The following is a 21232-nucleotide window of genomic DNA, read 5'->3' on the forward strand; positions in this document are numbered from 1 at the left end:
GGTGGGGAAATTCTGTTTTGGCACACTTTCAGTATTTTTAAGGCCTCACTTTTAATGTAGATGCTTTTGCATGTAAAATGAATGAAATTTTTTTCATTTCTTTTTTTTTTCTTTTTCTAGCTGTGTGTGGATTTTGTGAGATTGTTATGTGTAAACTGTTGGGATGATTCAAAAGCTGGAGCACAGGCTGACAACTGTTTGCCATTGTCTATAGTTCTCCCTCAGAGCAAAAAGCAGATCAGGTAGCCGGCCTTGTGCAGTTAAGATTCACTATAAGCACGCTGGTTGGTGGGCTTACCACTTCAGAGCAGACTTGTAAACCTCTTATCTCAGGAAGTGAGACATTGCCTACAGGTTAAATAAAGAGACACTTTGTTTGGCCAGTTTGGGTATCTGACTTGACAATCCCCCAGGTAAGGTGTGCTGGGAAGAGGCCCCAAATGGCTGGCTGGCTGGCTCATTCTGATATATGACATCCTTATTTTCAGGCCAAATCAGAAAGTTTAAAAAAAAAAATAGACAATAGACAAAAAAAGACAACACATACATGTTGGAACCCCTTATTTCAAGGGAAAAGAACCCAAATGCAAGACTCACAGGTAAAAGGAAACAATTAAGAACCTTTTACTGAGGCAATTTTTAAAAGTCTCACAAAAATCCAAATGTCAAAAAAGAAAAAATATCCAAAGACAAAGTTAATACCCTCCCTCACAAAGTCTCTTGAGTGTCTAATGCTTTATACTGCTGCAGTTTATGTGGGTTTGTGGGCGACTGAGGGCAGAGAGGTGTGGTATTACCTAAACAAGGCTGAGGGCCAAATGAGTGACAGGGAGGAGAATGATAAACAGAGTAACAGAAAGCAGAGGAAGTGAGAGAAATATTTTGTCTGTGTGAGAGGACAGCAATCAGGACAGTTGGAGCTGATGTATGAGGGAAAAATAAATATGTGAGTGCATGACCAATTGAGAGTCCAAGAATAAAGATCCAAAAATCAACAAAAACACTGAAGGTCAATCAGGGGAATGAGACACAGCTAGGGAAATAAGACATGTGACAGTAATTAAGGTCAAAGACACAAAGGAAAACTAAATACAAAACACAGGAGACTGCAAACTGCAAAATAAAACAGGAAATAACTCAACTGGGAAGCATCTACAGTAACACAGGGATTTGACAACAAGAGAACACTGAGGAAGCTAATAAATACCAGAACATGAGTGAACCACAGAAACAATAAAATAAACAATAGTGGTCAAAAATAAAGCTTTAGTTAACAACCAATTACAACCAGAAAACTCAAACTAACCCTTCCAAAACCCACAGACTATGACATTCACAGATGTTCTGAGGAGTGCGAAACCTGCGTCACAAGCAAAGGAAATCACTCAGACCTGGATATCACAGGTTTGTTGCTGCGTCTTTTATCATTGCTTCATCGAGACTCTACAAATTTCACACGTCAGGTGCGTTAACAAGAACGACTGATGTGTGGAAACAAACATTGCAGTTGTTAGGTGTATGTAAACTAGCTAACAATAGCCAGTGCACATGCACCTGTGTAGAAGGAGTTTAACTGAATCAACAGTTAAACTAGTTTTTTCATTTCAAAGCACTGTGGCATACGTACATCAGTGCCTGTGAAAGAACAAGCAAAGCCACACGTGGCGGCTGAACTGCGAGCTGCAGGCTGTGGCTGGCTACCTCTCTGCTTCTGATACCCCACCAAGCCCGTTTACTCAGAATGCGCATGAATTTATCAACAGGATATGTAGTTTGTTCACAAGAAGCCTCCGCAGGCTATTTTCGACCGAAACTGTTAACCAGACAGTTTTCAGGAGATGTGCAAAAATAATTTTTTTCCAGTCACGCAAACCCCACACAAATACAACTGTGCTTAAAAAAAAAATCATTTTAGGGAATTTTTTGAGGTAAATTCTTTCCTTCACTCATGACATTACATTTATAACATTTAAAGTTTATTTGATCGGCGGTCAAATTCAATTTTGTCACTATCAGAAAGAGAGCTGCAGACCAGGCTTGTGTGTGATTTTGGAGAAAGATCTTCTTACAAAAGTCTTTATCATAATTCATCCTGAGCAACAGAAAATACCACAATGTGCAAAGGATAAGCTACCCTTTCTGAGCCACTTAAATGGGATCCAAATTGATGCTGGAAAACTGACCGGAAGACCAGTGCATTCTCATCCCAACACATAATGCTGTGTTGTCAAGTACCTCCTGTGTGTATTTGTTGCATGCAAGGTGTTCTCCAGTCAGAGCTCTACTGGCTGTAACAGCCACATTTAACCAACCTGCAAGGTCATCATAAGGAGGCTGGAGGAGTGGTGATTAGGGGTGGTCCCGTTACAATTTTGTGTTTCACTTTTGACTTAGGCATAGGCACTACACATAACTAGATTAAGGTTAAAGGAAGATCACACATGTGACTGACCTCTCTCATTTGCCTTAACAAATGTGTGTCACAGCACACATGTCATAGGGCACGTTGTAAGTAAGTTAGCCACACCAGTAGCTTTGACAAAGTGGTACTAATAGACATCCCAGGGATGACAAAAAGCTGTATTAAAGGAATACTCAGGTCAGATGGTTAAGAGGCTGTCCTGTCTGATGGCTTCTCAAATCCACTAATTATGGCAGGTACAATTTAGTTATGAATACAGCACAGAAAGCATTACTTTGTATTAATTTTAACTTTTTTGAAATATTGAGGTGAGGTGTGTGAGGGGCAGATCAGCTGTTTCAGCCCTTTACACCTTTTACAAGCATTAAGATGAACAAGATTTACAAACCAGTGACAGAGCAACACATTTCCTTTTATAAATAAATAATGAAGGAAGCCACATTGCTGCAACGGAAATTCTCAAAGGTCAAGTGTTTGCATAATATGCTGTTAGATGCTAGTATTTTATAGATGTTTTACTTTTTTTTTAGGTATAGAAACAATAGCCCCGTGCACAGAAACTAAAAATTAAAAGCAAGAGGAAAAAAAAAAAATACCCCTGTGGATTCACACGACACGACCACATCGCTGCTGAATTTTCCATGAGTCGTTTGATCGATGTTTCACAAGCAGTGAGAAACAAAGAATCGTGTTTATATCATAAATCATATATGAATTTAAGTTATTTATTGATAAATAAGGTTATTTATTAATTTTCACTCACTTTAAATTAACTCTATGCAAACAAGTAGATCATTAAAACTCTGTGATTTGTTTACAGTGGATGATTTGCAGCAGAATGCGCGAGTCAAACTCAAACCAGCATCTTAGTATATATCAGAAGTGTTAGCCCACCAGTTCTCTATGATTGTTTTTAAACTTTGATTCATGATAAATGGTTGAAGTTAAGTTCAACTGTATAAATTAATTTAAAGTACTTTCTTTATGTTTATCATCTAGAGTAAAAGGTGAAACACAAAGTAATCCCACTGCTACTACAGCAAAAACTGCTGCTACAATTAAAATGGATACATAAAAGTAATGATGACTGCTCTTATTCCCTGTTCCCTTAAAGAAGCATGACTGAGCAGAAGTGGTTTATTTTCACTTACACTGAGTCCCAACATGTTGAACAAGTGGTGACAAATGCTCTGTTTCCACCTGCTGGTGACTGAATGAAAAAGCAGTAAAAAGGTTTTGAAGTTCTTACTGACACTTGAACCAGAGAGACAAAACCAGACAGAAACATCAGGGAGTCAGGCATGCAGCAGGAACACATGGAAACAGGAACTAAATACAAAAACCACGACACAGAACAGAACTCAGATAAATAAACTAAGAATCAAAAAAGAAACTGAATGTTCAAATAACAAAACACTGGGACCTAGCCCGAGGACCATGACATACTTAAAGAAATCATGAGAGTTCAGGTTGAAAAATAAAGGTGGCCGTACCAAGTGCTGACCTTCTAGCTCTTTTGTACTGTAAAACTCAGTTTTTGCCACATATATGTATGTTTGCACACCTCAGTAAGTAATTTCACTTATTTTCCATTTTACTTGCAAAAATATAAAGACGTGAAGGGCTGCTTCATGTCTTTTGCACAGTGCTGTAGATGCATTACTAAATATTTTTTCACACTAAATTCTAACTCTTCTACATCACTCGTGTTGGCTGTGGTGATTAGTGAGCATTAGGAAGAGAAATTTCTAAGGTGATACATCTTGATGTGCAAGGGAACAATTCCAGAGGAACTAATGCACCCACATAACATCAAAGATGCAGGGTTTGAACTCAGTGCTGATAACAATAGGATGGTCCCTCTCTTCTTTAATCTAGAGGCCATGGTGTCCAAAAAGAATTTCAAATTTCAATTTGTCTAATCACTGAACAGTTTTCCACTTTTCCCTCAGTCTAAGACAAGAAGGCAGCATTTCTGGATCATGTTCTCCATGGTGGCCTTTTTTTTTTTTGCATGATAGACCTACATTTGTGGATGTCATCCTTGCCTCTTCGCAGCCAAGTGCATAGAGCCAAGAATGAGATTCTAGATAGATTTTAGGTTTTGTGGAGCCAACTGATGCAAAAATAAGTGAGCTCTCACCAATAAAACACACAGCTTGCAAATTTCCTTTGAAGTGCAGAGTTTGATGTGTTTGAGGTTTATCTTGTAGCACATACAACAATCAGGAGTAAAATACTTGCTTTTGCTGTTTCTGTGGTTTACATTTGAGAACAGGAATTACAATCAGACAGAGTCAATCGTGAAAAGTGAACAATGTAAAATACTGCAACAGGAGATGAAAAAGACAGTGAGTTTAAAAAAAAAGAAAAAAAAAAGCTCATGATGAGACCAGTGTGACAGGAAGTGTACTTTTGAGTCTCTTCTGTGGTAACCAATCAGATCTATTTTTTTTTGGTCTAACCAAACATGCTCATTTCAAACTCTTTTACTTACTAAAAATCCCCGACAAGGAGCAATGTCAAGATGGTCGTGTTATGGATGACATTGCTTTTTCTTCATCAAGGATGTAAGTGTTTTTTCATTCTGTATCTGAAATATGATTATTTATGTTGAATTGGTTTGTGTGGATTTATAGATAATAACATTACTAATATTTGTAAATGAGATCATTTTGAGAAATTAGAATTTTTTTTTTCTTTTTTTAAACTCAGATTCTCCGGTTCCAGTGAAAACAGTTAAGTTCGGTGAAGCAGCAACTTTAACATGTGCTATACCCGAAGAGTTCATCAATAGAGTCCACTGGTACAAGCAGAGTGTTGGGGATACGCTTAAATTCATTGTGACACTGTATGGAACTACATCACCTCAGTTTGCTTCAGAGTTTAATAAATCAAGATTTGGGGCACAAATTGGTGCAAACTTTAGCAGCCTGACCATTTTGAAGACTGTCCACGAAGATGAGGGAATCTATCACTGTGGAATAGACAACTGGATTAATATTAAATGGAATGGAACATATTTGTTGATAAAAGGTAATAAACTGATCTACTTTTACAAACATTTTAAATGTCTCTGAGCATGTTTTGAAGAATGTCTTTGTGTTTTGTATTCCACAGGAAACACTCAAAGGATATCAAACTATACCGTGGTCCAGCAGCCAGTAGAATCAAATCCTGTCCGTCCAGGAGACACAGCAGATCTCCAGTGTTCAGTCTTCTCTGACTCTGAGAACGAGAGATGTCCAGGAGATCATAATGTGTTCTGGTTCAGAGCTGGATCTCATCCAAACATCATCTACACTGATGGAAACAGTACGAATCAATGTGAGAAAAGAGCTCAGACTCAGCAGAAAAGATGTGTTTATCGCTTCTCTAAGAACATCAGCTCCTCTGACAGTGGAACCTCTTACTGTGCTGTGGCCACATGTGGAGAGATAATATTTGGAAATGGAACTACACTGGATATTCAAGGTGCCTGTGCTATTGATTTTTAAATTAATACTTATAATATATAAATCATATAATATTTAATTGCCAGTAGATGCAGTGAAAATTAATTAATAATTAATTTTATTTCATATTCACCGTAGTCTCATCAGGAGGTGATTCAAACATCTTTACTTTTATCCACATCTAACTTTTTCTTTTTTTTTTTCACTTTTTAATATTGTTCCAGAAAGCAGCGCATGGTCACAAATGGCAAGTACACTGTTTTTTCTGCCGTGCCGTGTCTTGGTTCTGATTGTTATTGCTGTCCTCATTTACACGATTAGGGAAAACAACAGTGATCATAACAAAGGTAACTGAATCTCGTCATGGTTTGCTACGAAACAAAACAAAATGAATCTTACATTTGTATTTTTATCTCTGTATTCTGTAATCCAGCTCTTGCCCTCCAGAAAAGAGAACAGGTAAAGTATTTAATGCTAGGATTTTTCTTATAAATATAATATTTTCGTGGATTAGAGACTTGATATTTTTTTTATCTTTTTTATTTGCTATATTTCCCAGAATAAGGACACAGGGATGTTTTCTGCTGTTGTCTTTACTATGATGAACGCTGATGCAAAAAATGATGCAAAGGCCATGGAGAAAAGGCAGATCTATACAGTTCTCAAGGCTTTTGGGCTGGATTAGGTCTACCTACCATTCCTTGGTATGAAATCATCTAGAAGATGTTTGCTTAGTGTTAATAGGTTTTTCGGTGTTGTAGTTTTGTAGTTTTTCTTACAAATAATCTTGATGTAAAGTATTGTTGGTAATAAGCTGGATACCTACTCACCATGTAAATGTTTTCTCAGTAGTGTCAGCCCACAAAATTGACTGAAACCAGTTTGTGAATGGAAGCATACAGAGAGAACCAAGGGCAGCCTAAAGAAATCTGAAGAAAACTTCTATGGATTCTGATTCTGAATGCTATGTAGGGAAAGTATTTTGAGACTGATTAATTTTTGCAATAGTGAATACCTGCATACAGACTATAGTAGAATAAATACTGTTGTGATCTTTTATTACCCCAATGCTGATATTTACAGTTATTGTTTCTACTTCTGTTTATTTGCAACTAAACTGCTTTTTTTACGCTGAAATAAAACGCATACTATGTGTCTAAAAGTGGTGGGAGGACTTGAGGCCTGCTGGAATTGCTCTTATTCATGTTCAGAGGCTGCAGGAGCTTCTGTGGCCCTTCACTAGCTGTCTGCTGTAGCCAAGCGGGAACTCTTAGCTCGTTCACAGAAGTTCTGCCACCTGTACCGTGCCATCTCTTGTGGCTCAGAGTCTAACTTCTTGCTCATCCCATGGTTTCTGCCAAGCTCAGCAGTTTTATTAAAAGACCCTAATGGGGTTCATGGGCAGGGCATTTGTCAGAACCACTGCCCCTTTTTTGATTTGTTTTAGGGGCTGAGCATAAATCTGCCTAAATAACCCACCATTAGGCAAAATTGGCCTCAAATTCTCCCAACATCTAGCTAGTATAAGGTGCGAACAGTTGTAAATCCTTTTTAATGAGCACTTTAAGATGGCTGCTTGCTTTTGCTCTTTGTAACTTTGACTGTTAATAAACCTTGGTAAAGAAACCTGCTCATCTCCAGTGATTTTTTTTTTTTTTGAGGAGTCTGGTTCTTCTGCTGAGAAGCATTTTTGCTCCACTGGGCTTATTTTTTCACCTGCTAAAAAGTAACGGGAGTGTCAGGCCAGAAAATCCAATAATACCATGTATGTAAGAGTTTTATGATGATGATAATGTCTCAAAAATAAATTCAGAATGTACTGTAATCGGTGTTTATGTTTAAATTAAAATTGTTGGAAGTAAAGATGATTGTATAGCACTGTATATCATCCCTGCATAAGAGAATAACAGTTTTTTTTTCTTGCATGCTAAAAACCTGTTTACCAAAATCATGATAGTTTCCAATGTCCAGCCAGTTTGAGTTGATTACAAGGAAAAAAACTGATAAGAAATTACAATGCCATAAACAGTTTGATTAAAAAAAAAAATGCATATCTTTGTGCACTGCTATCAATTGACTAGCAACAAACATGCACTTCATACAGTATGTGTTAACAAAGCTACTTATTTAATCAATACAGAGTCTGAAAATGAGAATCCTGCCAAAATATTTTTTAAAAATGTTCTTTTAAAAGTGTCCAGGTGGATTTAGAGGGTTTTGCATCTGAAGTCTTTTGGGTTTTCTCTGTAATTATTGCAGGGTCTTTACCTTACATTATTAAGCGCCTTGAGGCAACTGTTTGTTGTGATTTGGTGCTATATCAATAAACTTGAATTAAATTAAATTAAAGTCGCAGTTTTCAGTGTCAAAAATGTGCTTCTCTTTTGCCTGGATAAATCACCACAGTAACTCATGAGAAAATGGTTGGTAGCAGGTTATTTTAAAAGTTTTTTTTTTTTTTTTACAGCAAGTTTTTGGTACCAAATAAATTATCGAGTGAAGGAACACATTTTATATGTGCAACTTGTTAAGCTGTGCTAAGCTGTTACCCTGTTAAAAGGGAGTTTTCCCACTGTTGCCAAATGCTTGCTCATGGGGGATTGTTTTGACTGTTGGGTTCTCTCTGTATTATTGTAGGGTCTTACCTACATTGCAAAGCGCCTTGAGGCAACTGTTTGTTGTGATTTGGTGCTACATAAATAAAATTGTATTGAAGTAAACTGAGCTGTGCCTTAGTAACACCACTGATTGAAGCCCAGCGACAAAGTTACAGCAGCATAAATTATATTGCAATGTCTCTGGAATTTACTTGTATTCAGTTGGTGATGCAGAAAATTTAATAATGTTTTTATGTTTGGTTCTAATGCTACTAAATTTCTTTTGATGTGTCAAATGTCCCCATTGATGTGAGCATGCAGAGTGCTTGAAGCAGAAAGTCGAGGTTAACACTGAAAGCTGATATCCACCCATCATCTCTGACACAGTCACAACAAAAATCACCATGTAAACTGTGCAAGACAACATAAGCAGCTGAAAGGCAGGGCCTCTCTGTCACAGAGTACCACAGGAAATGAGGAAAAAACTCACACACAGAGACGTACAGAGAAAGAAGAAAGAGAACAAAGTAGCAGAGGCAGCCAAATGTGTCAAAGGATACACTCATGTAGGCTGTAAACAACAAAACTTGTTCAGAGGTTTCCAACCACTGTGGCAGTGGCGGCTCCAGAAATGTTTTTCTGCAGGGGCTAAGCATTTTAGTGAGGATGCTATGAAGAATCATTTGTTCTTTCAGTTCTCAACACACACAGACACAAGCTATTTTCTTGGGGGGTGCTACGGGTGTGCTATGACTTTTCCAGGGGGAGCTATAGTACCCCCTAGCGCCCCCCGGCGCCAACATTGCAATGTGGGCTGTTACAGTTTAGAACATAATATTAATGTGAAGTATTTCAAGCTGTGAACACTTTAGAGGTCTGAAACTACCATGTGAAGATGTAGTATATATTCACAGAAATAAATACAGCAATAATTAGTACACAAAGATTTGAATAAGACTTTTTTACCATGGTTATTTGAGTTATTGTAATTAACCGCTACACAGAGCCCGAAAGCCTTAAAAATCTGAATGAGATGAGATGAGTGAATAAATGAGAAACCAGCAAAAAAAAGCAGCAAAGCTGACAAGTGCAGTGAGAACATTTTGTGAATTGTGTCCAGCTTCTTGCACCTCATTCTACTCCTGTGTTTATTGTATGTTTTAACTCCAATCTCATTGTACATCCTGTATAATGACAATAAAGGCATTCTATTCTATTCTATTCTATTCACATGTTGGTGAAGGAATTTATGAGGTGTTCAAAATGGCAGAAGTAAAATGATTATTTAGAGCGCTACATAGTTTGCCCCATCTATTATATACAGTACAATAATAAGAATAAAGATGGAGAATAGTGCAAAGACACAAGAACAATAAATACATAGTTTTATATTTTACATGTTTATAATTATTACTACAAAGCAACATTATTACAACATACACTTTATTGCTTGCCAGACTTTTAACTAGTAACTATTTTTATGGCACAAAATATAGCATAAGCAACTTAATGCATGAACAATGGTTATATGACCACATTAGTATTGCCGTGTGTGTTAAAAAACAACACGGCGCTTTTCTTGTTTCGATTAAGCTTTGGTGAGGATTTCTGTGATTTCATGGGTCCAAAAACTCTGGCAGGTGTAAATTTGTTAAGAAAAATTTAACAACGTAAGAAAACCTTCAGTCTCTTGATAAAATAAGGATTGCGATCACAATGACACAGAGAGCCAACAGTACCAACAAAACAATGACAGCCAGGTTCCATGTTTGTACTGCAAAAAAAAAAAATCATCAATAGTTTGCAGAAAGAACCATATAAAATGTCATATCATTCTCAGTGAGTCATGAAATGCTTTTTGGTAACCACACTGAGCATTAACAAATGAATCAAGTTTAAGTATTCTGTGCCATTCATAAACCAAATTCACAGGGAACTGTAACAAATGAGATTATTGCATTTACATTAATGTAAAAAAAATTATAAGAATTGGAGGCAAATGTTTATTTTCTTTTGATAGTACTTTTGCATTATTCTATTAGCAATAAAATCTTATACCACTGCAGAGTCTTGGTGAGATGAATTAGAGCATGTAAAAATCTTTCTTCACAAATATTTCTGCATTAGAAGTCTGGCCAATTAAGACCTCCACATTATTAAACATTTTTTATAGAAATTTTAAAAGGAATTAAAAATATTCCATAAATTAATACATACTTATCGCCACTTGAGTGGCGATAAGTATGTCATCTACATATCTGTACCAGTGGCTAGGTGCCATCCACTGGCACAGCCATGGCACCTAGCCACTGGTACAGATATGTAGATGACACCTGGGTCAAAATCAAAACCCGAGAAGTAGAAGCCTTCACTCGTCACATTAACTCAGTGGATAAATACATACGTTTTACCAGGGAGGACACCAGAGATAACAAGTTACCATTCCTGGACTGTGCGGTGCTTATCGAGGAAGATGGAAGCCTCAACATTGAAGTTTACCGGAAGCCCACACACACAGACCAGTATCTCCTCTTTGACTCCCACCACCCTCTGGAACACAAACTTGGGGTGATCAGGACCCTACAACACCGTGCGGAAAGTGTTCCCTCTAAGGCAGAAGGGAAGCATAAGGAACACACACACATTGAGAAAGCCCTCAAAACATGCGGTTACCCCAACTGGGCCTTCATCAAATCAGCTAAGATGCACAGGAATGAAGGCCAAACACAAACTACAGAGAATGGGAAGGACAAGAGGAACAACATTGTCATCCCATATGTGTCAGGCTTGTCAGAGAAACTCAGAAGAATTTTCTCCAAGCATGACATCTCAGTATACTTCAAACCAAGTCACACCCTAAGACAAAAACTGGTTCATCCCAAGGACAAACCCGCCAAACACAAGATCAGCGATGTAGTGTATGCTGTTCAGTGCAGTGAAGAGTGCTCGGACCTCTACATTGGTGAAACCAAACAGCCTCTTCACAAACGAATGGCACAACATAGAAGAGCCACCTCGACAGGACAAGATTCAGCAGTACATCTGCATCTGAAGGAAAAAGGGCACTCTTTTGAGGATGCCAATGTTCACATTTTGGACAGGGAAAACAGATGGTTTGAAAGAGGAGTGAAAGAAGCCATCTATGTCCACTGTGAACAACCATCATTGAACAGAGGAGGTGGATTACGTCACCAACTTTCCCCCGCTTACAGTGCTGTCCTGAGCTCCCTTCCCAGACGTCTCAACCCCCATTCACACCTTTGTTCCAGTGACCTCAATAGGCCACAGGAAACAAAGGAGCGGAGTCCTAAACTGGTTTCAACTGAAACCACTGATTAAATATGACCCACGCCCCCTTCACACCTGGGCACATGTGTTCACGCACATGATCAATAGAGGGTCATAACCACCTCCAGGGGACTACGGCCACAGGGGTTTAAATACCTGGGTCTCTCCACCATTTGGTTGAAAACTGAAGAAGCCGTTCGGATGAGAGGTGAAACGTCTTCAAGAAACAAAAAGAAGTCCAGTCGCCTTTTTCAAGCTCCAGAGACTACTATGACCTGGATGACTGAGAATCTACACAGACATTGTAACTAAACACATAAACGCCGAAATGAGAACTCCCATGATCCTTTGCGCCTTCATTTGAAAGAACAACAAAAGAACTCCGTTTCAGCTGATCACACTCTCATCACTCCACGCTTTAACATGGAAAAATAATGTACTGCTCACCGCATAAAGCTTATGATAAGCGTGAGATTCTGTTTTTCTGTCTTAACCCTGTGAGGAGAATGTTGATATAGGATTGCCTAGTTTGAGCATAGTCTGATATTTTTTAATACTGTCGGAATTTCTTTGGTTTTCACAGTAAAAGTAGTTACTCATTTCACTCAAGAACATCACAAAAGTCTGTGGGACAGCTTGCTAGAAGAAGCAAAACTCAGAGATTTTTGAGCTAACTATGCATTACCTACTCACATGTTTGTGATCCCATACAGGAAGTGCAGTTTTATTAACACAGACTCCCTGTACTCACACAGGTCAGGGTCGTACTCCAAGTTGTCGCCGGGTTATGGCTTTCTAAAAAGTTACACATTGCTAAGCGGATGTTGGGATATGTTGTGGATGTCAGTATATTTTTTTTTAAATTTATTTTAACAGTGCATCGGTTTTTTAGTAAGACCACTGTTTTAATTATTTGTGTGTGTGTGTGTGTGTGTGTGTGTGTGTGTGTGTGTGTGTGTGTGTGTGTGTGTGTGTGTGTGTGTGTGTGTGTGAAAGGTACGGTTTCAGACTGAATCTGCTAGCTTTTGATGTGAGCCCTGGGTCATCCTCCGTTCTGTATGTAAACAATGCAGTGTAACACCCCCCCACTGGTGAACACGGACATTGGCTTAACCCCCATTGTATTTTTATTTAGCCACTGTGTTATCTGTTTTATGCTCGACAGGTGGGCTCGGATATTAGATTATTTACCATTGTATTTTTATTTAGCCACTGTGTTGTGTGCTTTATGCTTGACAAGTGAGCTCGGATATTAGATTATTTACCATTGTATTTTTATTTAGCCACTGTGCGGTGAGATTTGAACCTCTTTGATGAACATCCGGGAAATAAGGAGAGCCATGCGGGAGAGATAGTGAGACCGATTGTTGGATCGCACAGCGCATGCGTCACGGTAGAACAAAGAAAGAAAACTCAGAGACTTTTGAGTTAGCTTTGCATTACTTGCTCGCGGGGGCCCATCGCGTATAGGTGTAACGCAGTAACAGCCAATCAAATCGCAGCTTTTTTGTCCAATGAAAAAATCGCTTGATTATTTACGTTATTGTCTGAGCGCAGGTTCGAGTCCTGCTGTGGGCAAAGCTTGTGTTACATTATCAATGAATAAACACCAGTTTTTCTATAGGAAATGTGGATAATGTTCATTTTGAACATTGCTTTTTTTCTTCTTATACACTGTTACAGACCGAGAGCTATTTTTCTGCAGTGTGTACCTATAGTTTCACTAAGTACATAATGAAGAATAAAAGGTATCATAACATTTTTGAGATACACATACCAGAGATATTAAAGTCCTCTTTTTTCCCATCAGTTTATTTTTGTCATCTAGATAACCCAGTTTAAATAAAAAGACTGAAGCTGTAACAGATTTATTGTTCTGTAATCACTAATCTGCCTGCTTATCTATTCTTTATATCACCTGCATTTTCCAGTGCTGTTAAACTCAATACTGACATAATTACTGTTGTTCAATCATTTTCTTGCCTGCCTTCTCTAAGCCAATTAACCTCATTCTGAATGCTTTAAATCTCATTGCTTTTCTTCCATTCTGTCTTTCAGACTCATTTTTACAACCCATCTCCTCCTTATTGTGATCACTCAGGGCCCCATCCAAGCTTCCATCTTCAGCTTCACCACTATCAGCTTCTAAACTCTGGAGGGGTCCTGTCCTAACTCCTGCCACCTCTGGGATTCTTTTTGCTATGATGGATTATTGGAGTCTAATTGCAGAATCACTTAAGTTATTTCTGTAACTTCTGATTTCAATAAATCATCAAAATTTTCCATGTGATCTCCCCTTATTGAACTGTTTTTGTAGACAGAGCCAGAAAGCAATAACCAAACCAAAGATAGAACACATCAGACTTGGATTATCTCCTACGCAGTCATATTTATTATAACATAAATAGAACAGAAAGGTTAGAAAGATAAAAGCTGTATCTCCTATACAAAAAGCATGGACTGTATTCATTATGTGAAGTGTTTTAGGAATAACAAGATTCAGAGGGTGATGCTCAGAGGTGCATTCTCGTGAAAATCGCCTCAGGCAGTGGAACAAGTCCAGTTTAACAACAATGTTTGGATTATAATTTGTTCGAGAGGCACAAGAGTTTGCCAGTGGTCCAGATGTGGCTGCAGCAATAATAGCAGGAGTGGTTTTCCAGGCATCCCAGTCTAGATTTTCACCAGGGATGCAGTCCGGGATCTTAAACGGTGCACAGCAATCCCTAAATGCAAGAAACACAAATATATTTAAACGTGTATATTATTAGTTGTTTATTAAATTGATCTTGAAAAAAACAACTCTATTTGTTCAGACAATTAATAGTTTGAATGACAATGAACAAAAAAAAAAGATGACTGTTCTGACCTGTCCACCCAGTGGTATCCTGCCTTTTCCACTCCATCTTCATTGCTGTCTTCAAAAGTGAGAACTTTGCGCACAGATGTGCAAGCAACACTTGTGCTGGGCCCTGAAAAGGAAAGTAGGCTTTCTGTCATTCAGTTGTGCAGGTTTTGCACAAGATGACATTATGACAAAGTGTAAAGTGGTTGTGAATATTATACTGGCATCAGTGATCTATGCATTAAGCCGAAGTTTAATTGAAAACCAATCCTAAATTAAAATGGAGACGTACCTGGATTTGACTCAGGCCCTTGTGTTTGATCTGTGGTCTCCTTCAGTAGAAACGACAGCTCCTTTGGTACAGGCACAGGAACCTTGCTCTTCTCATCTTTTGAGGCTGCACCTACAAGGTACAGGAAAAAAAAACAAAAAAAACAACCTTTTTTATCTAGACACAATAAACAAAACCTTTAATCAGATGGAAAACACTATAGTTGTTTGTTACCATCAGCTGATGATGCTTGAAGTTCAGTAGATGTGTCGGAAGGGGGTATGGACAGTGCCGCAGAGGGAGCTACAATGGAAAAACGTGTTAGTCACTTCATAATTTACAATGTATGTGAGTGTTGGTGTTAGTAGGAACTCAAACATCCATACTCTTACTTCTCCTGTTTCTCATTGTTAAACAAATGTAAAATATCTAATTGCAACAGAAACTAAGGTGCCGTTTACACGAGGCCGTTTTCACTGGAAACGGTGTCGTTTTGATGCGTTTCAGCCTTTCGTTTACACGATGGCATTTCAGAAACGATCCGCGTTTACACGAGGACATGTGAAACGATGAAAACGATGTAGTTCCCATGCCAGGCCACAAGTTGGCGTTGGTTTTCTCTTTGCAGTTTGTTTACGCAAGACGCGCATGCGTGGAGTGACACAGTAGGTAGTGCGGCAAATTGTTCATTACTTACAAAACGGCCAATGTGAGAGGTTTTGTGTGGACAGATGATGAGGTTGGATCGCTGCTGCACACAACGCTGAATTACAAAACGGTAAAAACACAGGAAAAGCATAAGAAGCACTCGTGAATCCGCGAGTACTGTTTATCAGTTTGCGCGTGCGCGAAAAACTGGCCGTCGCAACCATAGTGCGCATGTGCGAGTCGAGCGTTTTCAAATCACCCCGGTTTCAAGTGTTTACACGAAAACGCAAGCCGGTGCGTTTCTGAAACGCTCCACTCTGGACCCCGTTTCTGAAACACATCGTTTTCACTCTGTTGTCGTGTAAACAGAAGGGCGAAACGCATCAAAACGACACCGTTGTCGTGTAAACGCAAGGCCGAAACGCATCAAAACGACACCGTTTCAAAATGAAAACGGTCTCGTGTAAACGGCACCTAAACAAATTTATTCTTCTAACCTCTACTTGTTGAAGCAGGAGAAGCAACATGAGTCAATGAACAACCATTCATTCAGGTGTTAGTGCCTAGTGCTACTTGATCGCTTTTAATACAACACCCATAAAGGACAAAAGTGCATACTCACCCCTTGTGGTTGGTATCAATTCATGAAGGCAGGTATCAATTCATAGTCCTTACAGCAGTTAATATCATGCCAGCACACAACTAAACTATCGGAGGAATGTGGCCGGAACATGGCCAGAACACAAACACAAGAACAACATGATATAACAGTTTAAGTTAAGGTTCAGTTTTGGAGGGCAATTCGTCGTGTAAAACAATTGTACTCCAGTTCTGAAACCTTTCATTAAAAACCTGTCTTTGCTCCTGAAGGCACTCTGGGTGTGGGTACTTCTGCTGCTGCTGCTGCTGCTGCTGGCACAGTAACTACTTATGCAGAGACAGAGGAGAGGGGAGATATCAGACAGAAAATAGCCACGGTCAGTTCTGACCTTTAGTCAAGGTGATGATGGTTTACTTACAGCTGTTGGCTTCAAGTTTTTCAGGTGAGACACTCAGCATTGCCTCCTCCAACTCTTTGTCATCATCCATTCCTGTGATTCAGGCAAGAATTAAATAAATAATTAACTTAGTTTCACATCAAAATGTTATTAAAATATTAATAAAATTATCTACCAATGGGTTTGGTGGAGGTCCTTGTGCTAGCTGAGGCAGACTGATGCTTCTTGCGCAAGTACTGCTGCAGCTTATACATCCGTGTTTCTTGAATGCAGCTCTTTTCCATGATAAAGGCCGCGTAGCCATCACCTCTGCCATCCCAAATCTCCTTCCATGTGCTCTTAGATTGTAAGCCAAAGCCAACAAGCTGATCATCTTCACAGGAGACTTCTGCTGCAGCACTCACTCTGCTGGCCTCATAATCCTGAAGAGACTTTATCTCCGTAAAACTGAGGGCATACTGTACAAATGACTGCAGGCTATCCTTACTATGCCTTTCAGCCATGGCGATCCCTGCAGCCTCTTCCTCCTGGAGACTTTTGATCAGATACATGGTGTACCCAACATCATTTTCCAGAAGCCACCGGAAAGATTTTCCTTTATATTTTCCAAACTGCAGGATGTACTCTCCTTGCACCTCACGCCTGTCGGAGGCATCCCCTCCTCTGTGACGGACCACAGTCAGAGCATTCTGATGTACCAGGTCCTCCCTCATTGGTACAGACTTGTTCTGAAGTTTGGTGTTGTCTTTTATCCGCCGAGCTTCATCTGACGGGTCTTGGAGGAGGTATCCGAGTGGCCCCTTGCGGAACACCACACAGGTTTTACCTGGGTAGAATACAACTTTCTTGTGCATCTTGACATAGAAAAAAAGTAAGAAATAAACATAATTTGATTTTAAAAATATCATTTTGACACAAATACAGAGCTTTCAGGTCATAATCACATGACCTCTGACCCCACAAAAAAAGGACAAATTTATCAAAAGAAATAAATTAAAAATAATGCTGCACATTGTGGTAGGGTTTAGACAGCAAGCTCCAGGAGAAAGGTGAGGAGACAGAAGAAGTGTTTTAAAGAGCACTGACAGGAGAATACATTTATTAAACTGTGGCCAGGGTTCAGCTGACTTAGTGAAAGCTTACTCTAGCTTACAATAGTTGTGATAAAAATTTATTTTATCCAGGCATTGCAAACTATTCTGTCTGTAAATAAAAATCATTCATGGTTGAGTGATTATTTGTTTATTCACAATTATTTATGTCAGTTGCAGTAGTCAAGCTTAACCTAAAACTGGTAGCTATAGTGTCATAGCACCTAAGTATTGCTGGCAGATTTTCAGCATATGCCTATCATGTTTATTCATTAGCGAGCATCGCTCACCTTAGTCAGATATCGCCCACTGATTCCTTGCTATTACAACACAATCACTGTACACATGAATGAAAAATAGCAGCAGGTTCATTCATAATTTAGCGTGTCATCTCACTACGAGCCATTAATACGCTGTTTAATTACACTACACTAGTAACCTTTGTGTCACAGCGGCCTCTTAGTGTTGGCAAAATATGTACAGAACTTTGTCAGAAACCCACCGAGCTTTTTTTAACAGTACAATCTGTTAATAACACACATGAAAAAATAAAACATCATGTTCATTCATATTTAGCACGTCATTTCACCACAGCTAATAAACTGTGATCATGGTAGCCAAGCGACGGAAGGACGCTAGTTTACGTGACTGCACCAGTAAATGAATTCACAACGAACACTTGTGATCCTGGACCTGCATATTCATTGTGTAGATTTACTCTTATTTCGAACATCCTTTCTTACCTTTAATAAATGAATGAATACGGGGCACTGATTGCTGTAGCGAGCGGTGGGTTAACTGTCCTGTCTCGGCTAAAGTTTCAAAGTGGAAATTTTTAGAAGTACCGCATCGCAAACGCACAACAGCGCCACAAGGGTCATAGTGGCCAAAAATATATTACATCCGTAGTGGTTTAGCACTACCATAGAGAATGAATGGGAAACGGTTTAGGCCGTTTAGCTAAACAATTCTCGACTTCCGCGCGGGGGCTTCGATTCACACAGAAACCACTTGCTCACAGGGAGCAGAGCTCCGTACTGCAAAATCGTCACGGCGAGGCTAGACCATTAGCGGGCTACATCCACCACGGTCACGGTGTTTCATTAAATAAATACCATCCATACCACACACCCTACGCAATTCACATCTCACACTAATAAGATCGATGAGAGAGCAGCAAAACATAGCTGATAATTCTGTAACTAAACACATAAACACCAAAATGAGAACTCCCATGATCCTTTGCGCATTCATCGGAACAACAACAAAAATCATCGTGACAGCTGATCACATGACCTCCGTTCCATGTTTTAATAATGAAAAAATACATTGTACCACTCCTCATTGTACGCTGTACATTAAAAACATACTTTCATTAAAAATCACGTTAGTAATCCGCCGCTAAACTGCCCCGTGTACGTCATTATCACACGTCAGCGCAAACACGCACGGACACACGCACGCGCACACGCACCTCACATGCACGCGCAAGGCTTTTTTATCACCTAGGTGTGATTTTCACACCTAGGTGTGAAAGGGCCGCATTATTATAACTACTGACACATTTGTCCTTTGACGTTGTGACAAACAAAACGATGCATAAACCACATGGGGCGACAATCTCGGCTAAAAACACGACAAATCTTAAACGACATCTGCAAACCAGTCACCCAGATCTCCATGCAAAGGTAAGCATTTTAATATCATGCAGGGTAAAGTGTTTTTCCCAGTTTAGCGTTTGTGTTTAGAGAAAATCTCCACACCACAGTGGATTAGCCTTTCCTAATCTTAGTCCTGAACACTGTCCTGTACCTTTCAGAGAGTGTCCTGCTGTAAAACAATCGTATTATCTCAGTAAGGTGTTAATGATCAGGTGTGTGGGAAGCAGGTGAAACACTAATGTTAATATTATTAATAATATTTCATAACTTTTAATAAATGTTTAATTTTGCGTAAGTGTGTATAATGACTAATTCAAGGGAACTGAAGAAAAAGCATTTACATTTTACACCGTTTATATTTTAGTCGACTAAATCAACTATATTCTTATGATAATTCGTTGACTAAAACTAGAGTAAAACTAAAACTATTCAGATGACTAAATTATGACTAAAACTAAATCAAAATTTGCTGTCAAAATTAACACTGGTGTTAACAATGAATAGCTCCAATAGCGTTAACGGTGAAATTCTTGACCTGGCGCAAGACTACTTCAGCCCACCAATCAACCGCTGGCTAGAATCCTGTGACACACTGATGTACTAGACAGAAGTTGTGAAACATCACTACTGTGCAAATCTATCTTACAAAAAGTAATATACAAATTACAGTATTTTATAACCTGTGTTTGTCACGTTTCTCTGTTGTCAGCGTCTTCACTCAGAGAAGGATGTGGAGTCTGCGGCCAGGAATTTGATCACATTCATCCAACAAAATCTTAATAGAAGCAGTAATGAGGCACGAGCATCTACTGACCCCACACCAAGAGCAGCTGCTGTCCTCAGCCCCTGTCACAGCTACCTCAATGCAGCAATCAGTGTAGTCAGAAATGCAAAGGTTTCTGTCATGGTCCCCAGAGCTCTCCCTGGCTGGCCACCAGATTGTTTTTGTTTTTCTTTCTTATCCTGCTCCCCATCCCATTCTGTGTTGCTGTGTTTGTGGGCGTGTCTTAGTTGCATGCGGCTGTGGAAGATGTCCTCCCTGTAGCTGGTGCTTCACCTGCATGAATTTGCAGTTCCACTGAAACACAGACACACAGAGAAAATTTGCAAGTGTGATACACTGCAGGGTGTTGTAGAACCTTTGTCCAATTGTATGAACAAATTAAACTTATGGCTAGGCAAAGAAATTAGTGACTGTGTGTAATCACATGAAGGTTACAGATCTTTTCTGGGTTTTTCTATAGGAAAGAGGAGGTTCATAAATCAACCACAAACAGTCCCTCACAAAGTTCAAAATTTCCAGTTTCATATGCTTCCCTCATCACCAAGTCCGATTCCAAAAGGAGATGAAGAGTTGAGGGTTTGGCAGGCAGGGCTTTACCATGACTCCTTTTTTTCTCAGTGGACTTCTGTATCTTCTGAAGCCTATATTCATGAGTCCAAACCAAAATTATGAGTCCAAATTTTCCAAGGCAATCTGATGCTAAAAGCATAACCAGAGAATCACCATACTCATGCAAAGCTGTACTGTGCATACTGGAGATTTTTTAGCTGTGTCCAAGGTAAACTGAAGAAGATGTCTTGATATTTTTAAATAAAGCAATAAAAGAAATACAGGTGTAAGTGTGCAGATTTTTTAAATATATATTGGTTTTTTTTTAATATATATTTATTAAATTTTCAACCAACAAACAAAACAACAACAACAACAACCACAAAAAAAAAAAAAAAAGGGAATAATTGATTAAAACAAACATTTGGCCCCTAAACATCAGTTTCTACGGTCCCAATCCTATATTTGGTACATATAAAAAAATAAATAAATGAATAAAAAAAATTTTTAAAAAAACATAGGACGTCACATTATTAGTGACTAATACAAGACCATATTCACCGATAGTAATTACAATACAAAGGCTTTTATAAAGATTTTAGAAACATTCATTCCCATATATA

General features: G+C 38.8%; 1 protein-coding gene and 2 long non-coding RNA genes across 4 annotated transcripts; 1 reads left to right on the top strand and 2 right to left on the bottom strand.

The window, feature by feature from the left end:
* The first annotated feature begins 4930 nt into the window (after positions 1-4930).
* Positions 4931-6833, top strand: LOC115786471 (uncharacterized). The gene is made up of 7 exons (XM_030738623.1): positions 4931-4992; positions 5138-5458; positions 5543-5896; positions 6102-6224; positions 6311-6336; positions 6437-6581; positions 6727-6833. The coding sequence occupies exons 1-6, from the start codon at positions 4950-4952 to the stop codon at positions 6560-6562; spliced, it is 993 nt and encodes a 330-aa protein (XP_030594483.1). The 5' UTR covers positions 4931-4949; the 3' UTR covers positions 6563-6581; positions 6727-6833.
* A 7374-nt stretch (positions 6834-14207) lies between these two features.
* LOC115786472 (uncharacterized) lies at positions 14208-15153 on the bottom strand. Its single transcript, XR_004020427.1, has 4 exons — positions 15113-15153; positions 14900-15010; positions 14632-14734; positions 14208-14488 (listed from the first exon to the last, which is right to left on the bottom strand). It is a non-coding gene; the product is annotated as an uncharacterized LOC115786472 (long non-coding RNA).
* A 35-nt stretch (positions 15154-15188) lies between these two features.
* Positions 15189-16850, bottom strand: LOC115786474 (uncharacterized). Of its 2 annotated transcripts, XR_004020428.1 has the most exons (4): positions 16700-16850; positions 16546-16617; positions 16001-16450; positions 15189-15323 (listed from the first exon to the last, which is right to left on the bottom strand). It is a non-coding gene; the product is annotated as an uncharacterized LOC115786474 (long non-coding RNA). The 2 variants fall into 2 exon arrangements; XR_004020429.1 differs by lacking the exon at positions 15189-15323 and having other exon boundaries at positions 16421-16453.
* Between the last annotated feature and the right edge of the window lie 4382 nt (positions 16851-21232).

This window comes from Archocentrus centrarchus, chromosome 10 (assembly GCF_007364275.1).
Source record: "Archocentrus centrarchus isolate MPI-CPG fArcCen1 chromosome 10, fArcCen1, whole genome shotgun sequence".
Taxonomy (NCBI): Eukaryota; Metazoa; Chordata; class Actinopteri; order Cichliformes; family Cichlidae; genus Archocentrus; species Archocentrus centrarchus.

Bases quoted from the DNA above. Each gene is read 5' to 3' on its own strand.
- LOC115786471 (XM_030738623.1), top strand. From the start codon at position 4,950: ATGGTCGTGTTATGGATGACATTGCTTTTTCTTCATCAAGGAT. The intron at 5,459-5,542 runs GTAATAAACTGA...TGTATTCCACAG, and splicing joins AACATATTTGTTGATAAAAG to GAAACACTCAAAGGATATCA. The intron at 5,897-6,101 runs GTGCCTGTGCTA...ATATTGTTCCAG, and splicing joins AACTACACTGGATATTCAAG to AAAGCAGCGCATGGTCACAA.